Source organism: Coturnix japonica, chromosome 1, assembly GCF_001577835.2.
Source record: "Coturnix japonica isolate 7356 chromosome 1, Coturnix japonica 2.1, whole genome shotgun sequence".
Taxonomy (NCBI): Eukaryota; Metazoa; Chordata; class Aves; order Galliformes; family Phasianidae; genus Coturnix; species Coturnix japonica.
The window spans coordinates 68,716,191-68,743,034 of record NC_029516.1 but is presented as its reverse complement, the minus strand read 5'-3'; the positions used below and the strand labels follow the sequence as shown (position 1 = coordinate 68,743,034).

At 41.8% G+C, this 26,844-nt stretch overlaps 1 protein-coding gene across 5 annotated transcripts; it reads right to left on the bottom strand.

Moving 5' to 3' along the window:
* Positions 1–1,425: 1,425 nt before the first annotated feature.
* On the bottom strand, positions 1,426–26,844 carry LOC107318362 (alpha-2-macroglobulin-like protein 1). 5 transcript variants are annotated; one of them, XM_015872089.2, is made up of 37 exons: positions 26,710–26,844; positions 25,932–26,115; positions 25,022–25,066; positions 24,540–24,684; positions 23,789–23,841; positions 23,471–23,491; positions 23,228–23,387; positions 22,579–22,663; positions 22,070–22,184; positions 20,655–20,763; positions 20,345–20,454; positions 19,674–19,838; positions 17,693–17,923; positions 17,225–17,288; positions 16,557–16,702; positions 15,838–15,984; positions 14,405–14,572; positions 13,235–13,340; positions 12,582–12,690; positions 12,267–12,492; positions 11,940–12,066; positions 11,680–11,801; positions 11,460–11,511; positions 11,068–11,151; positions 10,556–10,732; positions 9,647–9,728; positions 9,407–9,563; positions 8,073–8,147; positions 7,713–7,866; positions 5,932–6,113; positions 5,290–5,505; positions 4,750–4,871; positions 3,993–4,083; positions 3,578–3,646; positions 3,195–3,297; positions 2,063–2,104; positions 1,426–1,654 (listed from the first exon to the last, which is right to left on the bottom strand). In XM_015872089.2, exons 1-37 carry the CDS (start codon positions 26,775–26,777, stop codon positions 1,647–1,649), a joined length of 4,320 nt encoding a protein of 1,439 aa, XP_015727575.1. In that variant the 5' UTR covers positions 26,778–26,844; the 3' UTR covers positions 1,426–1,646. The 5 variants fall into 5 exon arrangements, with proteins under 5 accessions (XP_015727575.1, XP_015727585.1, XP_015727604.1 ...); XM_015872099.2 differs by having other exon boundaries at positions 5,932–6,110; XM_015872118.2 differs by lacking the exon at positions 26,710–26,844 and adding an exon at positions 26,426–26,696.

The following is a 26,844-nucleotide window of genomic DNA, read 5'->3' as shown; positions in this document are numbered from 1 at the left end:
TGCTGTAAAATGTTGGAAGGGGTCTCTGGGCTCCATCTGATGGTCGCTGAATGAAGGCTAGTAGTCATCCTTGTGAAGGCTTGAAGTCTTCCTCACTGTGAACCTTTAACCTTTAGAGAGGTAGTAGCCAGACTGGTTTCTGCTGATGTTGCAACAACAACTCTTCCCTTATCTTCGCAGGACCCCATATCCCTGTGTTATCTGTGCTCCTTAATAAAGCTATCTGTTTGTTTTATCTATGAGGCCTAGTTTAAACAAGGCTTTACACTGTCTCCTTGATTCACACTTGAAAGGTGTTTCTAATTGATATCACCAAGAATAAGCAGCACCTATTCTACTGTCAGCAGAGCTGAGAAACAGTCAGGTCACCAAACATCCTGTGAACATCCTTAGCCCCTCATTTGCTGCTGTACAACTCCTGGATGATTTGAAATCATGCCCTGAAAACATCTTTCTGTACTCACCTTTTGCACACTTCATCTCCTTACTTACCTGCCCCATTCAGACACAAGGTGGCATGATTGCTTATCTAAAGGAGAGGGGCTGAGGGAATGGAATGGATGGAGCAGTATGGATCTGAGCACCGCAGCATGGGGACAAAGCAGCACTCTGAGCAGGTGAGCTTCATCTCTCTGCTTCTAGTATTTTCCTGTGAGGTCTTTGTGAACCCTTGCACTGCTGCCCCAGTGTGGTGTTCCCATGAAGCTGGTGCTATTCTTGACAGTATTAATGGAGATGCCAGAAAGAGTTGGCAGTCAAACAGGAGGAAAGAAAAGAGGTAGCATGGTTTCCCTGCGCAAGGAGGAAGCTGTTAGCCTGACAGACCCGACACTGGTTTTATCTTTCCCTCTTAATGGAAAACGGAAATGGAATAACAAAGACTTCTGGGAGCCATAGTTCTTTTTTAGTACCCGTAACTATCAAGAATCCATGGAACTCAGGCATTAACTCTGTAACTCCCATTACACTACAAGATGTGGAATACTGATAACAAAAAATCATAGAACCACAACAAACACATACAAAGAGTGTAATAACATTATTTCATAGAGCAAATCCTCAACTACAAAGCGCTATCTTTTAACAAAGCCACTACCATTAGTCAGCAGGTTATCCTACATGCAAGCAGAGTTCATCACCTTATCTTGCTCTACATTTTTTATGAAAGGAAACTACATCTCAAAAAGATTACTGATATTTACTTCCCTAAAAAAGGACAAACCAGACATAAAGAGGAACTACACAGACCTATCCATATCTAACCCTTCTTTTGTACGACTTGGTTGGTTGGTTGTTTTTTTCTTGGAGTTTGATTGCAAACAATCTGTTGGGTCAGAGGGAGGAGATGAATACTTAAGCCAATATAGTGACCAAAAGAAACATGCTGAATTCTGTGCGGAGTTATTAAACTGACAAGTCACTGCATTCTTTTCAGGTTTCACATAGTTTATTTCACTTGATTTCAAACTACTGCATATCGAGTCAGGTTTCACATAGAAAATAGGGGCATAAAATGAAAGAGGGTGCATCCAACAGAGCAGAAGTGTGTGCAGCAGGAGAGCCAGAGTAATAGTGTTTTCCTTATGAAGGCAGGAAATTCAGATTATTGGTTCCATAACCATGGTGTTCTTGTCAGAATCTTTCATCTAGACAACTGCAGAAAGAAAAAGCATAAGGCATAGTGCATGATGAATATTTAGGAACAAATCCAAGGACCAAGAAGTTGTAAAGAATGAGTTGCAACATCCTTTTGTTACTGACATAGGCACTTCCAGCTGCATTCAGATTTGGGATGCTGTGAGAACTGCACACAAGGGATATATGGAAATTGAATAAAAACGGATACTTTAAAATCTCCATGGTATATTTAAGCCCTGGTCTGCATATTTGGACTAGAAATGGTGCCGCCAACTAGTATAGTAGATTCCAAATCAATCTGCAGTCTGATCAGCACATGATGGAATTAAATAAAGATCGGAGTTGGCTGCTTTTCTTGCTTACAGCCAGTTCTCAGTCCCAGCTGTTTCAGATGTTCCCATCTTGAAAGCCTGTTAACACTAACCTGAGCTGCAAGGGGAATTGTATTCTCTTGCTGTACGGTCATCTGTAGAAGCAAAACGAGAATGCATGGTGAGCTGCAGAACTATGTGGTAAAATAATGCTAAAGTTTCTTTCTCTTTAACACAACCATCCCACTCTCCTTATTTTCTCCTCTTTAGGGTGTGAATATAGGAACAGAAAAATGTCTATAATTTTCCTTTATTTGTCTCCACTCCAACTATGAAAGATCCTATTATGCAGTATGATAATCCAAAAGTAATGCCACCTATTTGATTATGTTGGTCCACAGTGTCAGAGGTGGTGGCATGGCATTGGTTGCACTTTGCCACCCAATATTCTGTTATATTTTGTTTCTGTGCAACAGAGGGGCAGTATAGAAGAACTAAGAGGGGCAGACTGAAAAATGGCATCTGACACTGAAGTGCATATGAAGAAAAGGTGTGGAATTGATTTCCCCATTAAGAAAAAATTGCACACATTAATACCCACTGACATTTGCTGAATGGTGCTGAATGGACAGACTGAATTAAGAATCCTCCTCTTCCTCTTGAAATGGTATGGGAAGGAAGAGCAAGAATGGAATTCAGTATACAACACGTAGACCTATGGTCCAGCTTTCTAAATCTCCAGTGGTACCTTTGAATATTGCTCTCAAATTCTTTTCAAATAATTCTTGCTATTCTGTGTGCTGTCCTATACTGAGTGTGGAGAGATAGAGGTCGACAATGACTTCAAGATGTCTGGGCTAATAGTTCCTTTAGAACTTTAAGGAAGATACAAGTTTTAGTGATATTGTTAAACTTGCTAATGCTTGTTAATGGATAGCCCTGTAGTTTGTTTAGATAATTGGAAGAGTCTGTTCTTTGTACCATGTAGATAAGGGAAGTTTTGCTTTAAATCAGGCAATAGTTTTCTTAAACCATTGTGGAAGTATTCTGCAATCAAGGTAAGAAGCTAACCGAGCATGAGAGAAGACCAGGTTCAATCAGTGAACACAATGAGGAAGACTACTGATGCCGACCAGAGGTAGTACACAGGACTAAGGGACATAAGTGGAACAAATGACATAGACTGCACTATGTTTGAGTGGGAGGTAAGATAGTGACTCTTCACCTATTCCTGTGAAATCTCACCTGGTTTATAGTAGTCATAGACACGCACTGTGGCTGGTTTCAGGTTCTGTACTTCATTATCTTGTTCCACTGATATGTTAAGATTCACAGAAGTCTTATCCAGCTAGAGGGAAGAACAGACACTATCTTCAAGTCATCTGCATTCCAACTTTATTCCCTCTGCATCAAAAATTTCTTTCTCCACTTTTCCCAGGTTCTTTCATCCTCTTTTGCCAATTTTGAGTTGTATGACTAGCTGATAGATTTGTATTTTCTGATCTCTAAAGTCCCAACACAAAATAGTGCTGTTGTTTTGTTATCATGACAGACTCAAAGTACTTCTGTTGCGCAGCAACTACTTTAGTACTACTTGACTGAGCAGATCTCTGTGCTCTTCCTCTTACCTCTCCCAGGTAGATCGTGACTTTGTCTGGTTTTATCTCTGTCTTTTTCACCAAGAGTACATTCTCCAACTATGCAGGAAGACAAGAGAATGAGCTTTGTTAGCATCAGCTCGTTAGCTTTGCCTGATGTCTCACATGTAGCTTGATATTTGTCAGCACACAACTGCTGATTATGGCATTTAGCCTAGTCAAGGGAGAGCCTGTATTCTCTAATTGTAAGGGCCTGTATTTGGTAGGAGCACACAAAAGACTTTCACTATATTTGCACTTGCTCAGTTTATTTAACTTAGAGTAAGATAACTTCATAGTAACTATTATACTCCAGCAGTTCTTAGAGGTCTGGGTATTTCTGGCTAAGATACATTGGAAAATACATCTTCATATCTTCAGGGAAGGCCAGAGGAAAAAGTCTTACCTCTTTCACAGACTTTTTTGTAGGAATGAACCCTGACAGCATATCCACCTCCACCAGGGCCATATTACTGGTTTCCCGGTTCCCAATGTAACTGAAAAAAAAGGCAGGTAAGAAACACTTTAGATGGGAAACTCATCACAACTCAGAAGATCGTGATAAACTGTAGTTCAAATTCTGGTCTGCTCTAAGTGATGTGAAAGCACAGCTGCTTACATAGAGATAGGGGAAAGAAATCTCATTGCCCCAACTACTCACTTAATGTGGAGAAAGACTGTGCGGCAAATGTACACACTGCCCTGTACAGAAATGGAAGTTATCTTTGATGTTATAGATTGAGAGTGGATGGGTCTCCCATTCTCTTGTCTTCTCACCCAATAAAAGGAAAATGTTGGCATTGCTCTCTTTCAGGATAGTAGGGCATGGAGAATACAAATCAAGACACACTGCTTCAGTCCATGCCTCCAAATTCTCCCTGTTCTGGGAACTCCTGTTATTGAGAACACTATTGTCTCATCTGCCAGTGTTCGAGGAACTGCTGTGCTGCTCTGAGCTGAAATAGTTGGGCTATGGAAGCTACTGCCAATGTGTTCTCTTGCTTTCCCAGGCCTTAGCTCTCATTTCATGATCTTTGAGTCTACAGAGGAGAAGGCAGTCTGTCCCAGTGTTTGTCAAAAACAGGAGATATTTAGGGGGTTCTGGTGATACTGTGGGAGATCTAACTGCTTTCTGGTAAAGCATAATAATAATAATCCCATACCTAACAGATATATGGATGTCAAACTGTTTCCTGACATCATCACATTCTCGCGCTACTGTTTCCACATTCAGGAGGAAGACAACTTCAGTTTTTGCTGGCAGGGTGTTATAGTAGAGAGTGCTCTGGTAGAAAAGAAAACAGGTTTGTCAAGTACCCCCAAACCTGCCTGCATGATTCAAAGGTCTATTTGTGCCTCCAGCTTTTAACAGACTGATAACCAATAACACAGCTGGCTTCAGCTGTTCTTTCTGTCCAGACATTCTATGTTGAGCTCTTAGGATCTCATGTAGACTCCAAATGTAGCCCTAGGTTTGAAGGTTCAGATATCTGTAATATATCTCACTCAGTCCAAAACTGTCTCAGTTTTTACTAGAAAAATAATTAAAGCTTGAAAAAACACATTTAGCTAAAACACTGCCCATGAAGAGAAGGAAGCCAAATCCTATACAGAACCTGAGGCTATAGCATTGGTTTAGATCAAAATCTCGCTTAAAGAGTTAGTGGCAAAACTTAACAGTTCTGTTTCTTATATATACTCACCTGTACGTAGACACAACCGCTGCCAGTTGCCTGTACCGTGTATATCCCTGGGAGTTCAAGGAGAGATGCTTGATGCAAGACTAGCTTATTATTTTTGTGCACGTGGAACTCTAGTGAAGAAGCCTCTTTGCCTTTCACTGTCACCTTTACATCTCTGACCTTGTGAGGAATCAGGGCTGCATACTGAGCCAGGGCCTGCAGGCTAACGACTGTATCCTGAAGGTAAAGAGAAAGGCACTATCTTATGCAGTAAAACAGTACAAGATCCAGCACTCTAAATCAAGCATGACAGAGAAAAATACACATCTAATGCCTATGAATCATACTGATACACCTAGGGTATATGTCAGTAAGTTCACAGGCTTCTGGATGAATTCTGTATGTTGGCAAGCATGGCTTCTGGGCCCTGGGACTAGCCGTCCTAGTCCTGGGTGATCCCAATTATACCATACACACACAGAAACACACACATACAACCAAAAAAACCCCAACCCTTCCCCTCAGCATTCCCCTTCCTGAGCAGGGCTCATGTATGCCTCTCTGCAAAGGATGGATCTGGAATGACATGTACATCCATGATACACACATCACTCTACATACAGTATCTCTCTTCTTCCCTCATCACTTTCCCCAGATTGTTACCTGTGTGGAAGCAAATCCCCCATGAGAATTTCTTTGTTTACTGAGCCAGTGCACAAGCTTGCTGACTGCGCTTTCATTGACAGCAAAGTCTGGTTTGGAAACATGAGCCAGAACGATGTAGGCTACTATCTCAATCATAGAAGAAGATTCTTTACTACTGGAACCTGATGTCAGACGCTCTGCTGATGCATAGAGAAAAAAAATGTGGAAGAGTAGAACTTTAGACCCCTATGAACATTAGCTCATCCTGCCCTTCTATATCTGGAGGAGTGGCAGTTTCCTTTACAACACCAGAAATGCCTGCAACTTCCTGGAGAAATTCAGAATACAGAAGGCAATCTCTCCTGTGATTTTTGTTTTCTGAAAATATATTAGACTCCAGTTCTTCCTCTGGAAGCACAGAGAGATCCAGCCTGCAGATATGACCCCAGATTCTCATTCTTCTAGGAAACAGTTTTGCTAGGAACTGATTGATTCTGAACACAAGCTTTTTCTTTATAAAGTGAAGTCCTGGTTTTATTCAATTGTGTGTATACTCAAAGCTACGTCCTATTAGCGGTGACAGAGACGAACTAATTTTCATATGCCATATTCCAACCTATTATGAGGAAGCCATATTTGTTATTCCTATGCATCCAGGCACTGCTTCCTCAGTGATATGCTGTGAGGATATCAGCTCCTGGATTGTAACTGTAGGTCACATTACAGTCATTAAATGGAGAATGCATAGGTTGACTTTAAGAGAGCAGGGACCAATCACACAGCATGGGGAATTAATAGGAGGGTGCCTGTGTGTTGTCACAGAGCCATATTCTCACTGCAGTCATAGAGACATGGTGGGACAGTTTGTATGACTAGAATGTTGTCATGGACAGCTATGTACCTTTTACCTATGTACCACTGTCCAGGAGGTTCTGGCAACTTTGACATCTTTAGTGACCTACTTGGAGGTATCCCATGGGTTAGAGCAATGGAAGATAAAGGAGCCCAAGAGAGTTGGTTGATATTCAAGCACCACTTCCTCCAAGCTTAAGATTGGTGCAACCTTAAGAGTAAGAAATTAAGCAAAAATGGCAGGAGACCTGCATGGATAAGCAAAGAGCTCATGGAAAATCTCTAATAAAAGAAGAAGACATACAAAATGTGGAAAAAGGCTGTGGCCACTTGGGAGGAATATAGGAATACTGTCAGGACATGCAGAGAGGCAACAAGGAAGTTTAATTTGGAATTAAATCTGGTGAGAGAGGTCAAGGAAAACAAGGACTTCTTAAATATTTCTATAGCAAAAGGAAGACTAGGGAAAATGTGGGCCAGCTGCTGAATGAGTAGGTGCCCTGGTAATGGAGGACACTGAGAAGGCAAAGTTAGTGAATGCTTTCATTACTCCAGTCCAGAGAAGACTGAGAAGGAATCTTATCAATGCTCATAAATATCTAGAGGACTGGTGTCAAGTGCATGGGGCCGGGTCTTTTTCGGTAGTGACCAGTGATAAGACAAAGGGGCAATAGGCACAGACTGGAAAACAGGAAATTCCATATTAACATGAGAAAAAAATTCCTTACCTTGAGGCTGACAGAGCTCTGGAACAAGGTAACCAGAGAGATTGCGGAATCTCCTTCCCTGGGGATTTTCAAAACCCAATTAGACTCTTTCCTCTGCACTTTACTCTAGAAAACCTGCCTTAGCAGAGGGATTCGACTAGATGACCTCCAGAAGTCCCTTCCAACCCCTACAATTCTGTGATTCTGTGAATCCAAAGTCTTGGAAAGGCAATAACTTACCAGTTGCTTTCTCTAACTTATCCAGGAGCTCCTGTCTCATCTCCATATCCTCACTCAATGTGAATACATAAGCCATCAGTGCCTTGACATAAAGGCTGGTCTCATCAAATGCAACATTCTTAAGACAGCGTAGGGCATTATCCAGCATTGTATCCTGAGGAAGAAATTGAAAGAAAATTTCCCAATATACCAACAGTCCTCAAGTATTACAGCTACATCTTCCCTGCAAGACCTGCATCATTTTCACTGACAATTGTTGTCCTAAGATTAGTTGGGAATGACAGATGCTCTGCTTGCTGCAAATCAGGTCAATGTCAGAAAGAACACATTATCCATGTTAAAAGGTCAAACATGACTTACATTCTTCTCCACCTGGAGCTCCAGAAGGGCAGCAGCGATATAGGCTGTTAACGAGAGTGTATCATTCACACCACCCTGTAAATCACACAGACAGACAATAAATGAACATTGCTTGCCTCCAAACATTAGGTGATCTGTTTAACTCCTATGGATCACATAACTACCAGAGTATAGTTGCATGCCTGTGGACATTCTTGATATGGTGGTAAATTGTTTTGTGTTTTTTTATTTATTTATGTTACAAGTAGACACCAGAACAAAGGTTTTATGATGCAGGATTTGTATACAAGATGTGAGTTTGTATACAAATCAGTTGATTGTGAGAAGCTACAGATTAACAAGGGGAAACAGGCATCCAAGAGTCTCTTTTCCCATCAGAGGACAAGCATTCCCAGCAAAGTTCTGCCAGCATCCTCAGAGAGGTGGATGACTCTACAACTGCATCATAAACGATGCTCTGAGGCACTGTTCACACTGATAGCAGAAACTTCCAAGTGCAAAGAGAGGGAAGTTTGTTGTGCCCCAAAAGATCTATTGAAATAGAAAGCCCATGTTGAGAACTGAGTGGAAGTCAGACAAGGATAAAGTCTATCTGTACACTCTGGTTTTAGTTTGTACTGCATCCAATTAAATAATAATAATAGTAATAGTAATAAAAGGAGAAGTGTAGCCCTTTACTTTGCTAACACATCCTCCTGTTTTATTTCAAACATGTGCCTTGTGTTTAGTAGGGTGACTTCGCAATCTGACAGGTCTTGATTATTTCTTCCTTTACAGAACACATGAACCCACGTACCGCTACACTGCATGCAGATGTTTGGTACTTGAGCATCAGAGCATGTTCACTGTGCATTTCCAGCTACAGTGCAGGGATCAATCTGGGAGTGCCAGGCTCCAGGAAAAGTAATACTAGGTGGGCAGTGAAAGGACAGCAGTGTCTTCAGATCACCCCATGTTAAAACACAAAGTTAAGCATCTCTGGAGAGTCTTTATTGCAGACCATAATGCATGAGAAGAGAGACAATCCAGCCAGAGTTTTTTGTACAAGCACTATAAAACACAATTTTTTTCTTTGTGTACCCCTCACGTGCCTTGGCACAATCTGTCATGGTGCTGTTTATCTAGAGAATAAATGAGAATGCCCAGTAGAGATTAAAAGCTTGTGTAGAAGAAACACATGTTGTTCTAGGCTATGATTCACTCTGCTCTGGAAAGATGTTTGGCTGAGTTAAACCATGTTTTGTGCTACCGTGCACAGCAGAAGAGCCTGGGGAAGTGACCCCATCTCCATATTGTGTTTCTACCACACCTACTTCCATCACCATTAGTCATACCTTCAAGTCATTATTGAAGAGCTTCCCCACACTCTGGAAGCAACCATTGGATAATTGATGCTTCTGCAACCAGAGCACGGCATCCCGCACATGATCTTTATTGATGTAAATGTAAGAGCTGGCCTGCCCGAAGGACCTGGCCACAAAAGCTGTCAGCCTGTGGGCAGAGCATAGATGTCACAGCCAGGAAATAGAATGGATTCTAGGTTTGGGATGACAGCACCAACTCTGATCACTCACCATGTGTTGCCCTGGGTGTCAGACTTCCCAAAAGCACTGTAGGAGCCATCATCATGTTTGTAGAGCAGCTGACGCTGGTAACCTATGAAGACAGGGGCAAAAGCAACTCTTAGTGTGAAAAAGTGTAACATCTCAAACTGTGCTTTTAGTGTAGGAAGAAGGCTTTTATGGCAAGAGACTTCACCAGCTCCTACAGAGACACTGAGCCAAACCTACTACACCACAATGCCTTGAGTCATCCCACAGCATCACAATAACAAGAAACAGCTGCTCAGCATTACTAGCTGATTTTTCAGAGCAGGGACACACTAAACGATTTCACCTCTACACACTCCCCAAGCAACCCTAACTGTGACAAACTGAGACCTTACTGTGAATAGAAAGATCAGTAGGAGTGACAAACAAGGCTTTTCTCAGAACAGACAAAGAGAAATCCTAATATTATGTGCATTGCAAAATAGGACACTAGCACTGTATTAAATTTGAATTACACTGGACATAAGCAAACACTAACTAAACTATCTATCTGCTACGGTCTCTCTTTATTCCATTTAGTAGCAACTGTTGCCCTGTTTCCCCAAGGAACTGTATCTGCATCAGACCGTTAACACAGTGAAATACCGGCATCACAGTATAATGCAAATCATTAATTACCTACTCCCTCCTGAGGAAATCAGGCTTAGTACCTCAATAATATCCAGAGATAGAAATAATGATTCTTCAGAAAGATGCTTTACCTTTCTTGAAACCATCTCCTTATACTCAGTGATATCTTTCTTTGGCACAACTCTGGCATTGCTTCCACTCTCATCTTGCACTCACTCATTAATCAAATGCTCCACACTCTAGATTTATAGCACTTTTTAATACATTATTATTTTTCAGAATAGAAGGAAAGACAATTTTTACCAGTTCTCATGAAATAACGTGCTGTGAATTCAATTTTTAGGTCCAATTGTTTAGTCTTCTTCAAGTACCGGAGTATGAAGATGTTTGGTGCAAACTGAGCCATGTTCTGTTCACCACAGCCAAAAGGCATCTCAAGCAGTTGATCTAAATTCTGAAGTGCTGGGCCCATGATATCTCCTAAAATTTGAGGTGGAGGATCAGGAGAAAGAAAAGTATTCAGCAGTATAAAAATGAAGGGATTCCTGCTTTCTCTAAGCTCTACTGGAATCTTGAAAAGGAGCTCCTCATGAAACTGATGCATGTAATATCACAATAAGACACCTGGGGATCACCTAAAATCTTTCCATATGAGAGGAATAACTGCTGAAAAAGATTACTTGATATACATTTCTAAGGCCATCATCACACTCTCCAGTTTATCTTATAAGGAGCTGGGTTGGTGCCACATTAAGGCCAAAGCATTATGCAAGCTTTTCCCACTAGGACCCAAGAGCAAGGAAAGCCTTTATCACCAATCACAGAGAAAGTGGCTCGACCAGATCCCTCCAGTGTTTCTGCAGGCAGGGTCAGGGAGAATTCTTGAGAGACTGTGTTATCTAAGGAAGGGAAAAGACAGAAATTTACTCATTGGAAAAATTATCACACACAATTGAGACACCCCAAAGCAGCCTATATGAGACTGAGTGCGAAACTGAGTCACAGAAGCTGAGACCCAAAAATACATGCTTCATATAAAAAATGCTGCCAGGCAGAAGATAGATATGAAGAAACAACAGTGGTTGTTCTCCCAGGCAAGGATAGTACCACGGGTGCTTGTTCTTGGACAAATTCCCCCCACCTCTCAATACCTGCAGTAGCTCCATCCCTTCCATCCTGACAGCAGTCAGTGAATTATGTTCCTTACCTGCAGCACAGAGAAAGGCGTTTTGGGTCTTCTCTTGCCGTATGCCTCCTGGCTGCAAGTGGAGAAAGAATAGCTCAGAAAGAGAAGGCAGGAAAGGAAGTCTCTATGCCTCTGTTGACCTGTCTGTTTCAAAGAAAGATCTAAACTTCCTTTTTCTAACTAACAGCTTCATGGAATAACACACTGTCCCCGGGCATTCTCCATCATTGGTCTGACTAACCTTCACAGGCAAAGGTTTTATCACTGTATCTGTCTTTCCTTGCAATGGTGTCACAGCAACCCTGTTATCACACAGATTATGTGAATCTTCTGCCACAGTGCTCACAGTGACATTCACTTTGCCTGCAAGAAGCACAAGAGTTCATCACTGAGCACCTGCAGCAGAGCTCTGTACATACAGGTGATGGGACCAGACACAGGGGTAGGCAAATTTCACATCTCCTCCCACTACCTACCACAGATCCCTCTGCTTAACCTCACCCAGTCTAGTGGCTGTCACATTCCACACAAAGACTTTTGCTTCATTGGCACAGAGGCAGCTGGTGAACTGGCAGCCTGGACAGACATCCACCTTTAGTTCTGGAGTCTCTATGAGGGTGGTGTGTACCTGAGTGTGTTGAGGTATACAAACATACATTGGCACAGAATTAGCTCCAGGCACTGTTTGAAGGAACAAACATCATGAGTCACAAAAGATGAGACTGTACTTTGTGTCCCAGATACCGGTATATTGCTAATATCTCACTTTTAGGCTTGCGCTCTTGCTTTAACATAGGATATGGGATATGGGATTTGGGAAATACTCACTTGGATACAGTCCTTGAGGTAGTTGAAGACGGTGGCTTTCAGGCTGAAAATCTCACCTTGGATCACAGAGTATGGCAGTGACAGGTCTACAAAGAAAGGCTGGAAGACCGTAAGAGTAGCTAAATTAGAAAGCCCAAAGCCAGTATCATCAACACAGAAGGTATTGGCATTCCATTCTGTAATAGTGTCAGGTACAGTAACTTGGAGAGATGCTTGACCTTCATCACTGCAGCAGGAAGAGAGAGAGAACTTGATTAGAAGCAGTCAGAAGTTTCCAAAGGTCACTGGAAAAGGCAGGCAGAGGCTATTACCAACCTGATAGGGACCAAATCCCAAATCCAAGTTTCTGGGAAATATGTCCGTGGTTTGGACATCTGTGTGTCATCTGACTGAGGTACAAGATTGTCATGAACAACATGTCTGTCTGCAGCAAAGCAAGTAATACATCAGAAAACGGTATAAGTTACAACAGGTGAAATTACTTCATTTGTAGGCAACCTAGCACAAGCCATAAATTATCTGTGTATACAGGGTTAGCTTTTCAGTGAGAGTATGTCAGAGTCCATATCTTAGCGAACACAGTTTTAGGGAGAGAGAGTTGAATGGACTTTGGTCTGAGGCTCAGACAGACAATTTCATCAAGTTTTGGTGTGGAAACAGAAGGAGACAGAATACTTAACTAGAGTCACACCATTTTAAGTAGTCTGTGAAAATACTTGTGGAGTGCATGCTACATTTTCTGTGATGACCACAGAACCCAAGGACAGCTTAATAAGGGACAGAAATTAGAGCTTTTAACTGTTATTGATTAACTGGGCTCTCTAAGCTGGACACAAGCACCATTTCTTTCATACACACAAAAAAGAGGAGCACAGCAGGGTGGAGATCAGCCATCTCAGCAGCAGCCTGGCCAGGATTAGGAGAGGAGAGTCCCATCACTTGATGAGTTTGAAATTTTAATTCCTTACCCACAACATTGTCAATGTTAGACAACATCTTTCTCTCAAAGTTTTTTTGGATACAGGAAACTGGTTTCTTGATTTTAGTATTGGTTAATATTTTCATGCGCAGTAACTAGGAAAACAGTAAAGAGAGTAAATTGGTGGTAAATAACAGGCAATAAGGAATGTTGAAAATATCTTGAGAAATTCTCAAATCACAGCAAATTTTCGTTAAGCAGTTGTTGGTAGCTGAAATACTTCAAACTGCTGCTTGTTTGTATACATATACATAGGCATTGAGAGCAGCCCTGTGGACAAGACTTGTGGGTCCTGGTCAACAAGAAGCTGGACACGAGCCAGCAGTGTGTGCTTGCAGCCTGGAAGGCCAGTTGTATCCTGGGTTGCATCAAAAGAGGCATGGACAGCAGAGCAAGGGAGACAATTGTCTTTCTACTCTGCCCTTGTGAGGCCCTGTCTGGAGTACTGCATTAATGTCTGGGGCCCTCAGCACAAGAAAGACAGGGAGGTGTTGGTGCAGGTCAAGAGGAAGGCCATAAAGATGATCAAACGACAGAAACACTTGAAGAAAGGCTGAGGGAGCTGGGATTGTTCAGCCTGGAGAAGAGAAGGCTCTGCGGAGATCAGATTGTGGCCTTCCAGTAGGTGAGGGGAGCTTATAAGAAGGAAGCTGACTGATCTTTTGCATGGTCTGAAAGTAATAGGATAAAGGGGAATGGCTTTAAACTAAAATAGGGGATATTTAGGCTAGATGTTAGGAAAAAATTGAGTGTGGTGAGATATTGCAAGATTGCCCAGAGCTGTGGATGCCCCATCTCTGAAGCTGATCAAAGTCAGGTTGGATGGGGCCCTGGGCAGGCTGAGCTAGTGGCTGGCAACCTTGTCCATGGCAGAGAGGTAGGAACTAGATGATCTTTAAAGTTTCTTCCATGCCAATCTATAATTCTATGACTCTGGACAGTGCAAGAGGAATGCACTGTGCTTACTCCTAAATTTTAACTTTCCCCATAAGTTCCAAGTGATGGTAGGTACACTGGAGAAAAACAGGACACAGGTAACTTGTAGAAATGAATGTCAGGGCAGCTGTAGTTTACTAAGACTAAATAGTTGTAGGCATTCAGGATGGCATAGTGGCAATCACTGTTTAAGGAAAAGTTTGGTACACGTGTAGAGTCTCACCTTAAACAAATTAAAAACGTCAGCTTCACTTTGGTACCATGGTGCACCCATCTTTTTAAGGAGACCAGATTGCTGGGGCAGACAAGGGTATGCATCAAAGTCTTCCAGGTGATAAGGGAACCCTCGTCCTCCAATTGTAAAACTGTCATCAAAGACCTTCTCATACAACTGCAAAGGAAGAACAGAGGTCTTTATGAGGAACTGGCCAACAAGACTGTGTGAATGAGGCGAATATTTGGACTATAGCCCTGTATTTTACTTAATAAAGATGCAGAGTTGAAGAAGTCATCACTTATGCTTAAGGACATGAGGCCTGAGGAGTGGATGTAGGCAAGAAGCTCTTTGTCTGAAGATTTTCATCTCTGACAGTTCAAACCTTTTAACTCTAATGAGCAAAATCTGGATAGGACACATCTCAGTTTGAGTGCATTGACATATCTGACTTACAAATTTCATGAGTATTATTTGTTATATCTGTATATCAGTAAGTGCCATGCCTTAGAACAGCATTCCTGTAAAAGAGAACACCAGATCACACTGAGGTGCCTACCTACAGGTGCAACAAGTCCCTCTGGATTTGGATGAGGCTCTTTTGTAACAGGCTGGCCTGCTCTAACTTACCTTACAACTTTGTATGAGGCATACCGATTGTATCATCTCCGGTATACACTGTGAATGTATGTTTGAATTTTCAGTTCATGCAATGTTTTTTGTTCTAATAAGTCTTAATTTCATTCAGTTGAACCACAGGACTGCTTTAAGGATAAGTTTCTTCACATCTTCTCAAAATGATTCTCAAAATGCATCTGGGTGCACTTTTCACCAGTCACCTCCTGGCCACTATAGTCCCCTGGCTACTGTTTTCTAAAGAACTGTTTGAGCGCTCAGCCTGAGTAGTCATACAGTTATAATTCAGCAGTATTTGGGACAGAAGGACAGGAGGGGCCTACCAGCACAAAACTGATTTTTTAATCATTGAGTGTTCTGATTTGGAAAGTGCACACAAGGTAATCATCGAGTTCAGCTCCTGACTTCACACAGGACTAACCAAAATTCAAACCATATATATTTAAGGTTAGTTTAGCCTCACTGCCTTGTAGCAGACAGGAGAACAGAAAGGAAGGTTTATGTGAAGAAAGTACTTTCCCTCTAAGCAGAAAGCACCAGTATCTCTTTGATGCTGCTCTTCCAACCTGCCCCAGCAGTGGTGTGCAGCTTCCATCACTTTCCAGATAGAGATTCAAAGCACAAGGCAGGTGCATGAGGAACATGAAGAACACATAACTACTTAGAAAAGGCCCAGAAGGGAAAATGCCAGAGCAGTCACATAATAATGCACCTGGGTACAGGAATGGCTTGTAGCCATTTTCCTTCCAGGAGCCTCCTGCCAAAGTATGGAGACAGAATACAGGCAGACATTAGGGTGCACTCACTGTGTCTGCTGTTAGGGTATTATTCTTCATCAGGAGGACACTTTTGTCAACAGACTGGACAGAGCAGAGGGATCCTGGAGCAGCTTTGAGATTCAGACTGACTTTTGACCCTGGGACTTCCTGCTTGCTTGAGAAGTCCAGTTCCACCTGCAAAAGGAGATGGGATCAGGCACTTACCACTGGAGAGTGCTACTCTGTGAATCTTAGGTGTATGGACAGCAGAGTGAAAGAGAATAGGGTAGGGATGAGATGCTTAGAGAATCCATCCTGGAAAACCATTGGAAAGGTTGCTGGGGCACACAGCCCAGTCATAATTCCCCTCCTCTTTGCAGCCACCTTTTACTGACTCAAGACTGCTTAGGCAATGAGAATTCTTCAGTAGCAAGGCAGGCAGACTTCCCTATGCATTAGGAACAACATGGAGGACACTGTATTTTTAAATCACTGGGGAATGTAGGGAGAAAATAGTGTTCAAAGGGTCATGATTTACTCCTTGAGAAGGGCTTGCCACTCAGTGTAGGGGAGGGCAAAACTAGGAATTTAGAGAAAGAGGAAGTTATTTATTTTGTTTCCCAGACAAAAAGATACTGGACATCTGTTTTAGTAGACATCCAATTTGCACCTTTTGACTAAAGATAAAACAGAACCAGAAATGACAGCAGGCCAGAAGATATCAGTGATGTGATTGCCCTCTTCTTCCATTTTGCATTTCTGCTCACCTTGTGTCTAAAGCACTTGGCTACTCGAAAATCTTCCACATCAGCCACCACTTCTCCATCCGAGAAGAGTGTGTACACTAGAAGCTTGATGTCAGGCAGGAAGTCATTGCCAATAGTAAGAGTTAATGAGAAGGAGCCATGCAGATCTGTACAACACAGGAAAGAAGAGAGGAAAAGCACTCACTTGAATCCATGCCATTCAGAATCAGCTGACTGGAGATAGGAATCAAAAGAGGGAATTCATTATTCTCTACCTGTAAACAGGAACACTTTATACAGTGCCATAGGTTGCAGATTGTCAATAATCCTAGAATATTAGCTAATCCTTTGGCTCAAGGTTGGCAAAAATGTCTCTATTCCCTCCTCCTGTGCTTTATATTCACAGATTAACTACACAAATTTTGTATCTTCTCAAAGATATCAGCTAGCAGCAAAGTCATAAGGTCAGGAATTAGATCAATTAGACTAGACTGGAGAATGACACTCACCTAGAAGGCCATTTCACCAGTGATAATGGAAACTGTGTTTACATAATGAGGTGGACCACACTCTAACAATTCTTTCAATAGCCCCTGCCTTTGGTTAATAGTAACATGTGCAGTGTTACTATTGTTTGGCAGTCACTCTTTCCTGAGATGTGCACTTCATTTTCATGAGGTTGTACTCACTCTCATGCTGGGGGATTGGCACTTGTTTCTTTCCACTGGAAAGGATCCTGCCTTTGGATATCACCTGAAGAGCAAAGAGAAGAGCCATTGAAGGGCCTGAATTCTGCAAGCATGAGAATGTAAACAGAATGAAAGAAGAGAGAAGGAGGTGACCAAGACATTCCTAAGGAAGCAAACGGAGGCTAGGAGAAAGCACAGGATCTAGAAAATGGGAAAATCATAGAATTGTAGAAGAGCTTGGATAGAAAAGGATCTCAAAGATCATCTAGTTTCAACACCCCTGCCAGGGGTAACTAAGTCTATGTCTAAGTAACTGATAAAGAAGAAGAAGAGCACTGGGCAGAACAAAACACAGTTTTTTACTGGCCTTGAATAACTTTACCCCTTCCAAATATCTATGTGTTATTTTGAAAAAGATAAAATAGCAGTACGGTCTTGCCCTGAGATTCAGATGCCTTTATTGCTTACCATATAGTAGAAATCAATGTGGTCTGTTCCAGAGCTGAGTGTATTCTCGTTAAGGATATAATCCACTTGTACTTCCTGCTCTTGATCACAGGGCATCACATCATTCTTGGCCTTGATCTCAAGGAAGCTGTTGCTCTCAGAGTAGAAAGGTTTCAGCCAGTGGAAGCTCTCCCCAATCCCTGCATTCTGCCCATAATTGTCCTTGGTGTCATTTTCAAGGTAGTAGGTGCCCTTCAGAGTACAAAAACATGAAAAAGCAATCAGTACAACACAACAAGAGCTTGAGACAGCTGAAAACACTAAGACTGTATCTGAGCTAGTTGGCAGACTTCATATCTTGTATGTTCAAAAAGTTATTTTATGTAAGCTCAATATTGAAGTCAATAACACATGAAGTTTTAGCAAAAATCTATGTTTAATATTTTGTCCACAATTTTCCTTCTGTATCTTTCTAAGGAGACACAATATCAACTTTTAACCATCTACCATGAATATAACACCCACATTTTCCCTCAGTATTTCTCATTAGATACCCTGAAATATAACAGGCAGCAAAAGAGCCTTTGCATGATGAAGCTGTACTTCCCTGCAGAGAATCTAGGGCTTTGTGAATAATAGCTGTGAGCCTGTGAACAAAAACTAGAGCCTGCCCCAAAAGATTACAGAGCCAAATCAAAATGAGGGAACTTCACCATGGATAGACTGTTGCCTCAGGGAAAAACATAAAATCATAGAGTCATAGAATCCTTAGATTTGGAAGAAACCTTCAAAGGTCATCTGGTCCAGCTCCCCTACAATGAACAAGGACATGCATAGCAAATTTAGGTTGCCCAAGGCCTGATCTAGCCTTGCCTTGAAAGTCTCCAGGGAGAGGGCATCAACCACATCTCTGGGCAACCTGTACCAGTGCCTCACCACCCTCACTGCAAAAGACTTCTGTATATTCAACCTAAATCAGCCCTCTCAGAACTTGAAGCTACTTTGCCTTGTTCTATCACTACAGACCCTGCTAAAGAGTCTGCCTCCTTCTTTCCTGTAGCTCCCGTTTAAATATCAAAAGGTCACTATCAGGTCACCTCAGAACCTTCTCCAGGCTTAACAGCCCCTGCTCTCTCAGCCTGTCTCATAGGAGAGGTGTTCTACTCCTTGAATCATTTTTGTGGCCCTTCTCTGGATGTGCTCCAACTGGTTCATGTCTCTCCTGTACTCAGGACTCCACATTTGGATGCAGTACTCAAGATGAGTCCTCACCTAAGCACAGACTAAAGGACTAAAGGACTAAAGGTAGGACCACCTCCCTCAACCAGCTGGTCATGCTTCTTTTTGATACTGCCCAGGATATGGCTGGCTTTCTGGGCTGCAAGGGCACATTGCTGGCTCATGAATCCCATATCATCTGCAAGAATGCAGAAAGTGGGAATACACATGTACTGCCAGGATGGAAACAATGAATTCAGAAGTTGTGAAGAGGATACAAGTGCTTCAAAGCATGGTTTTGAAAGGGAGGTCAATAATGGCTACTTGCCAAGCTGAGCCTGAATAAGATATGTGCTGCTTCAGGGAGAGGGCAGCCACTTGAACTGGGCTTCGGCAAAGATAGATATCAACTGCCAGTTCTGCTGAGCCACCTTCAGCACATCCCAGCAAAAAAGGAAAGATTTCATCTAAGGAAGTTGTCAGATTAAAGAATGATTTAAGTGAAGCCACTCACTTTTAGAAAAGGAAGAAAAAATACAAAAGATGGATTAGGATTATGCTGCAGCTCAGGACAGCAGAGCACCTTTGATGAGTGTTCAGCTAAATTATTTCAGCAAAGCCTCCTGTCTCTCGGGGAAGATGGAACTGGAGAGTAATTAAGAATGCTTCTACTGATAGAGTCAGATGAGACCAGGAGCCAGAAGACTATGTCTCACACCTTAGATATCTTCCACTTTCCATTCCTCCTTACTTCACTTACTTTTCTCCTGTGGCTGATGCTTACCTTCAATGAAACCAGTGTGCTGTTCCAGCTGGTGGTATCCAATGAGAAGTGGACTTTCCCTTCCTCATCTGTGAGGAATGACAGTTGTGTCTTCTCATCATTTACATCAACTGTTAGGTAGACCATTTCATTTTGGAGGGGACTGTCGTCACTGTGGCAGAAAATCTGCGGACAAAAGTAGGATATTAATACTCCCATTGTGCTACACTCCAAGGCTCTGTCAGTGCATAATATTATTATTTTTTCTATCATTAGTTTTTCTAAATCCTTATTCCTAGCATCATCCTGGAAACCTGAGTCAGAAATGACTGTTAGTAAATAGATATACTAAGCTTTAGTGATTTGCCAAGTTGCCATTACCACTTGGATGGCTGTACAGGGAGTAGTATCTTCCTGCTTCCAACACACCCATTCCATATCCCTTATATCACATAGAGTAGTTTCAAGAGCTGCTCCTGAAGAGCCTTGAGGACACTGCAGCTGGCCCTAAAATTCCTGTCCAGGGGAATTACTAGGTTAGGATGATGAGAAGAAATTGATTTTATAGAGGGCTTCACTCACAGTTGCTGGATACCATCAGAGCAGCACTTACTCTCCTAAGGATTGCTTCCTTCTGCCAACAGAAAATAAAACCTATGATGTATTCTCAGAGAAGGACCCATGGGTGTTACCTGCCCTGTGTATGGTAGTCCACGTTTGTAGAATGGATGGAGATTGATAAACTCTATAGATTTCATTCTTGTCACAATAGAAATTCTAGAAAAATCCTTAGTCTGTGCTCCTGTTTAGAGAGAGAGAAAAAAAAAAAATCTGTTGAACTCCAGCAGTGCTCTTAAAGAAGCAGAAGACAAGAAGATACTTCTAAGCCATATATAGCATTTAAATTTAGAAGAGATAATACATTCTGCTAGTATATAAAGAAAGTAAAAGAAAGGAGAAGTCTGCTACAAGTAATTAAACTCTTTACATATTCTCCAGTACCTGTTCCAGTTTCCTCCATTTCTCCTACCACAACTATGTAGCTGTCAGATTCATTTAATTCCAGAGCCTTTATCTTTACTGAAAATTTAGCACAGCCATTCTTGTCTGTCTGGAGAAATAAAAACACAAAAAGAGAAAGAGTGTGATCTGGAGGTAGAGGAGCTGTTTCATATATGGTGGGTAATCCTACAGAAATATGTCTAAATAATTATGGAACAGAAGGAAGCTCAAAACCTCTAACTACATACATACCTTATCCATGCATGTAATCCATCATGGATAACAGCAAGAGAAGAAACTCACACACTTGGATTAAAGTCACATAAAAGTGGCATTAAAAAAGTTCTTCAGTTAAATCATACAGTGGTTAATTGTTGTCAAAAACAGACTCAGAAGGCGATTGCACTAAGCCCAGAACCTGCACCAGAGTGACCAAGTGTCTGTCTGAATTACAGGTAGCCTCCTCCCTAAAGCCTCATGGCCCTCGTGAATATAGGCTGACATGATGGCACTCCAATCACAACTGTCTCTGTGATGTGACCATTTTAAAAGTGGGCATCCAGCCAGTTACAGATTTCAAGAGCTGTGCCAAGCATTAGACAGTCTGGGTACAGACAGCCTGTCATGAAAGCTGGAGTGGACACAGTGTTTTTAATTGTGTCTGTTGAGTCCTCTTGAGAACCTTGCAGGGTTTATTGCATTATGTGTGAGAGGAAGCTGGTACTCATTTGGCATTTTGCACAGCTGAGACTTCAGCATTTCAGATGGAGATAATTCTCTACTTTAAAAATGCAGTGATCCATCTGGATTTTTCTATTCTGACTTGTTGCTGGGTGGCATGATATTTTAAAATGTTTTATTGTGACTTTCAGGCTCAAAAAGGTTCATCTGAAAGCTGTAAGAAAAACTAGGCACGCAGCTTAGCCACAAACATGTAATGAGCATAAATGTGCAAAAAAGTGTAACGTAACACTGGACATAATTTTTGACGGGACACTGGTAAGCTTCAGATGATCTATAAAATATATTAATAGAGCAAGAAATAGTGCACTGAGTCTTTGACTTAATGCTCTGATACCACATTTATTGGTGGGAGCAGATACAGGGCTGATAAGACTAGTGATCTGATTCTATATAATATCATTCAAACTCTTTGAAAGACCAAAGGTGCTGTTATTTTTAAAGAGCTTACACCTTCTCCTGAAACAGTGAGTCAAATATGGGCAGATGAAACAGTGTTTACAAAATAGAGTCAGGGCAAGATAAATTGTCTGATTAGATCTAACATGTAGGAAGAAACCGGGTTAAACAGGTTTCTGTGCATTAGGGCTGCAATTAGGCAAATTAAGGGGACAGACGGACCAACAGACATTTTCATCAGGTGATACTTTCCTCTCTCTTATTTGTTCACCTACCCAGCTCTGTTGCTTTCTCATCTCAGAAGAATTTGAGAAATCATTCATTTCAAACTGTAACACTGTGATAAAAGTAATAGCCATTTTTCCTTGAGCAGGCTTTCCATAGGTATATCTGTGTCAAAAGAGAGAAGAACACACCTGCAGATGAGCTGCTTCAGCAGAAAGTTTGAACCAAGTCCCCTGCCTAATCAAGGGTTAAGTGTAGCCTGGGAGAGTGTTGTATCTTGCTTGCTCAGAGACATCATCCCTTAAAATCAGTTTGTGTCCCACTTCAAGCACTGAACACTGGGAATGTGTTTCAAGCCACCAACTCAAGTGTGTGCCCTCTAACCAGCAACCTTAGTATAGTTCAGCATCATGACTTATGTAAAAAACTAGTTCAACAGAGTGATTTGGCTCCCTCAACAAAAGTTAATGTAAGACCACTGTACCGACAGGCCACTTCTCTGCTTCTAAAAAACTAGAGGTGACTATGGAGCCAAAGGACAGATCACGATGGTACTCACTTGCTACATAGCTCCAGCTGAAATTCCTCATCCTCTGTGCTGATGAAAGGAGGGTGCTCAAACTTTAATTCAAACTTTGTCAGCTCTGCAAACAGATGCATGGAAAATTGAAAGATATAGACAAAGGGGGAGGGAAAAAGTGATACTGTACCAATAAATGAGGGGAAAGACTATAATATTCCCTTTTACTCATCTTCATGCTGTGACAGCATTTAGTCCTTTGCCCATGCCTCCCTCTGTTGCTACAATTCCACAAAGAATTTCTTTCTACTCCAACTCAGTCAACCATAAGCACTGTAAACAGCACAGGGTTTTATTCTTACATGTCACTGCAACTGAATGGAGTTAAGATATGATGCTGCTCCTGTTATGGTAACTGACTGAACAGTATATCTGGCTTAGAAGAAGGAAACAATGATCAGCAGCAGGAGCTCATCACAAGGCCCAGCAACAGCTAAAACAACATGTTAGACTACAACCTGTGCCCTACTTAGCTGCAGAACTTCCAGAGTTCCAGAGATTCTGACCACAAACCCAGTCTGCTCTACTCCCAGAGCAAAAGGTCTGATGAACACAGCCACATCACCCTCGTCTTCCTCTAGATATCCACAATGCTTTTCCCTCACTTCTGCTGTCTAAGAAGTCTTACCATACTCTTTAACACTGAATCTTTTTTGAGCCATGTCTTGTTGCACTGAGATGGTATATTCCCCAATGGCTGCTTCAGAGGCCAGGGGGAAGGATAGATCCACAATGCCATGTGTTGACTTTACATTCAGCCATTCAGCAATGCGGTTACGTTCAGGATCCTATTTGGGAAAGAGCATGTAGAGCCACCAGATCACAATGGAACAGACAGACATCTCCCTGTGGTCAGATATTTGCCACTTACCTGCAACCATATCTGGAGATTCTGTAAAAAGAAGAAAGAAACAAGCTCAGTTTTGTGTAGACCTAAACAGCATCCACACACAAAGTTCTGCTCTTTCCAGATCCTACATTATGTATCCAAGGAGGACATAACTAGAACCTCCTGTTCTAGTCTACACTGCAATCTTTCTCCAAGAGGCCAACAGATGAGTGGTTTCTCTTCAAAGATCATTTGTCCTTATGATTTAACAGGCATGCAGAAAGAAGTCTCTTACACAAGCCTCTCAACGCGTATTATGTTTAGGCTCCTTCTTCTAAAAATGCACAGGGTTATACTCACCTCATTTGTATTTACCATAAGGTCATCATCAAGTCTTATGATTCGAAATTTCACTGGAAATATAAAGAAAAGGAGAGTAAAGCATTCAGAGTGCAATATATCCTTGCACAAATACTCTTCTCCTTTCCTCTGCTCCATTATTTGTGTCTCTCTTAGTTTACCTCAAGCAGCATTCTGGTCTTCCCCCAAACAGTTCTCCTCATCACCTATCCTCTAACATCTCCCCAACCCCATCCCACCTAGAACTTTGCCAAGGAGATATACAAGCAAACACATGCTGTAGAAAATCATTATTTTTACCTGGAAAAATAATAAAGTATAAATCAGTGGCATTTGTCTTTCTGCAGTCTTTTTAGATTGTGAAAACTCTGGAGCAAGTCTCCATATTTATAGAACTTGGAGGTGCGCTAAGCACTCAGCATCTATGCAGTGACTCTAAACTCAAAGGAAAACAAGTATTCAAAAAATGACAGTAGATTTTCCAGTGTTTTGGAGACTTCTGGCTTTCCTTTTAGGCCTCATAAGACATAACTCCCCACAATGACACTCAGGAGCAGAAGGCTGAGCATTTGATGCAGCATAGCCCTCAAGAGTACATTCTGATTCACATTATTCCTGGAAGTCCTTAATAAAGAGATCTACTTTCTACTAGTTCCAACAAGCTCAGCTCGATGCACTTGAAGATTTCCCATCAAATATGGCTGCCATATTGATCATTCCTCTCCATTTCCATGTCACCTTCATTCCTCACCTGTTTCTCCAGGTTTGTAGAAGGCCTTGTCTGTTTCTATCAGAATTATGTTTTTCTGTGGCTTGATCAGAACCTTCTTTTGACCCTCAAAGAGCACATTATCACTGCTGTGTATCAGGACATGAAGAAAAACCACCTCTTCTGACTGTCAAATTGAAAAAAAAAAACAAAAAAAACCAAAAAAACACTGCCTAAGACTTCAAGTAGCTTGAAGAAGAAACTGAGGTCCCTCTCCTACTACAACTTCCTTCTTTCCCTCCATTCCCCTTTCCTTAGTCATAGTCTACTCCATATTCCTCTGTTTCCTCATTTTTTCTTTGCCTTTCCCCTTATCATGCTTGTGTGGTTCTATTTTGTTCCCCTCTCCCCCCCCCCCCCATAATCTTTCACACCCTGCACCTCCTCCCTTGAGTATGGCTCAAATGCAAGACAGATGGAATTCCTGTTTGTAAGAGGAGAGACAGCCAAGAGAGGTGTCTTACTTGTGTAGCTGAATCATCTGCTTCCAAGGAATTTAGCTCTGGCACCTATGTTGGTTGATAGAAGAAAACAGAAAAAAAGTTTCAAAGACTTTTCATCTCCACCCAGAAGCAAAACATTATCTCACTTAAACAATCCTCAAGTTCCAGAGTCCAAAATCCACTACATGATTCTGTCTTTAATGTACTTAATATTATGGGTGAAGAAGCAATCACCATCTTATTTCATGAACATAAAAGTGAACAATCTAACATGTTATTCTCACCATCCACCAAAATGGCTCTCCTAAGACGTAACTGAAGTCCCTGCAGTTATGTCACAGCCTCAGTGTGGCTAATTTAGCTAACAGTAGCAGGAAGGTTTCAGTGACAGGAAGTCAAGCCACCCACAGAATATCTGGATTACCAAGGTGAAATCCAGTTCATTGTGGGTTCAGTGCCATCACCACCAATTGCAGGTAACATAAATTAAGCTCAATGTCTATGTAGTCAGCAACTACAACTTGTCATACAGATACAGCTTTGGAGTACAATCATTCTCTTGGAACTGGAAGGACAGAATTCTGAGGAAGTGAGGATGAATAGAAAGTATTTCCCATGTGTTAACTTGCACTGTGATTTTTCAAGCATTAGAATGGTCTAAACACTGAGTAATCAGTCGGTGTTTTCCAGCAACCTTTAAGTAGGGTGAAATGAGCCAATACAGATCAAAAGAACAGTTTTTTGTTTACACAGTGAAAGATTCCCTGTTTCGCTGAGTTGTTCCATTTTGCCTAGAACTGGTAGGGAAATACATTTTGCCTGTTTGCAGCCCATGGCAAAGGAGAGAAGGACAGCATGGCAAGAGAGCACTGTTGTCTGAAGTGAGAGTAAGACCATCTACTGACAAGTCAGCAACTGCATCTACACTCACCTCAAAACTGATGCACTCAAAAGTGCCTGGCTTCTCCACATCCTTTTCCACCAGTGTTTGATTCTCATTTTCCACCTCCAAGGTGACAGCCAGGTGGACAGACTCAGTCACGGAACTGAAGTGAATACAGAGCTTCTCCTCTTGGAAGTAGTGAATGACAGCAGGGAACACCACCATGTACTGACTAGAAGAAAGCAAAAGATGTTCAGAAACATTCAGAGGTTGAGGTAAAGCACCCAGAATCCATTTCTGCTGCTTTCATGAGGGCAGAAATGACTAAAGGCTACAGAATTGTCATGCAGCTCCCTTTCCATACCTGAAAATGGCAATATGCCCAGTATGGAAATAGATCACTCCTCTTATAAGACTGCCATCATCTTTCCATTAGCCAAGACACAACTGCTCAATAGCAAGTACACAGAAACAAAATGGTGGTGTAAGGAATTACACTGAAAATTCAGTGACCAAGGCTTCAGTTTTGCTCCAAATTTTACCTCTGCCAGTACAGGATGAACAAAGGGAAGATTTCTGGCTTCTATAGGTTTTTGATGTGTGCAGTGCTATACTGACATTGCTGCTTCTTCGGTGGCAAATACCAGGGTTTTCACCTACAGTGGTGTTTGAGACTCCAGTAGGAGTTGCTTCTGCTCAGTCTCCCTAATAACAAGATTCCCTCCATGCAGCTCTGTGATACTAAATAGTGCAGCATCTCAGCACTGTATCTTTCTGTATAGTCCCTTCCACAAAGCACCCCAAAATCAAAAGGAGATGATCTCACAGTTCCAGGCTTGCTTCATCTGCGACTAGGAATAGAGTTAAGGCTAAGAGGAGCACTGGTGCTCTCATTGCTTGGGCTGGGACAGACAGCTGCCAAGATCTTCACAGGACAGAGAATTGCCTGTACTGATGGGCT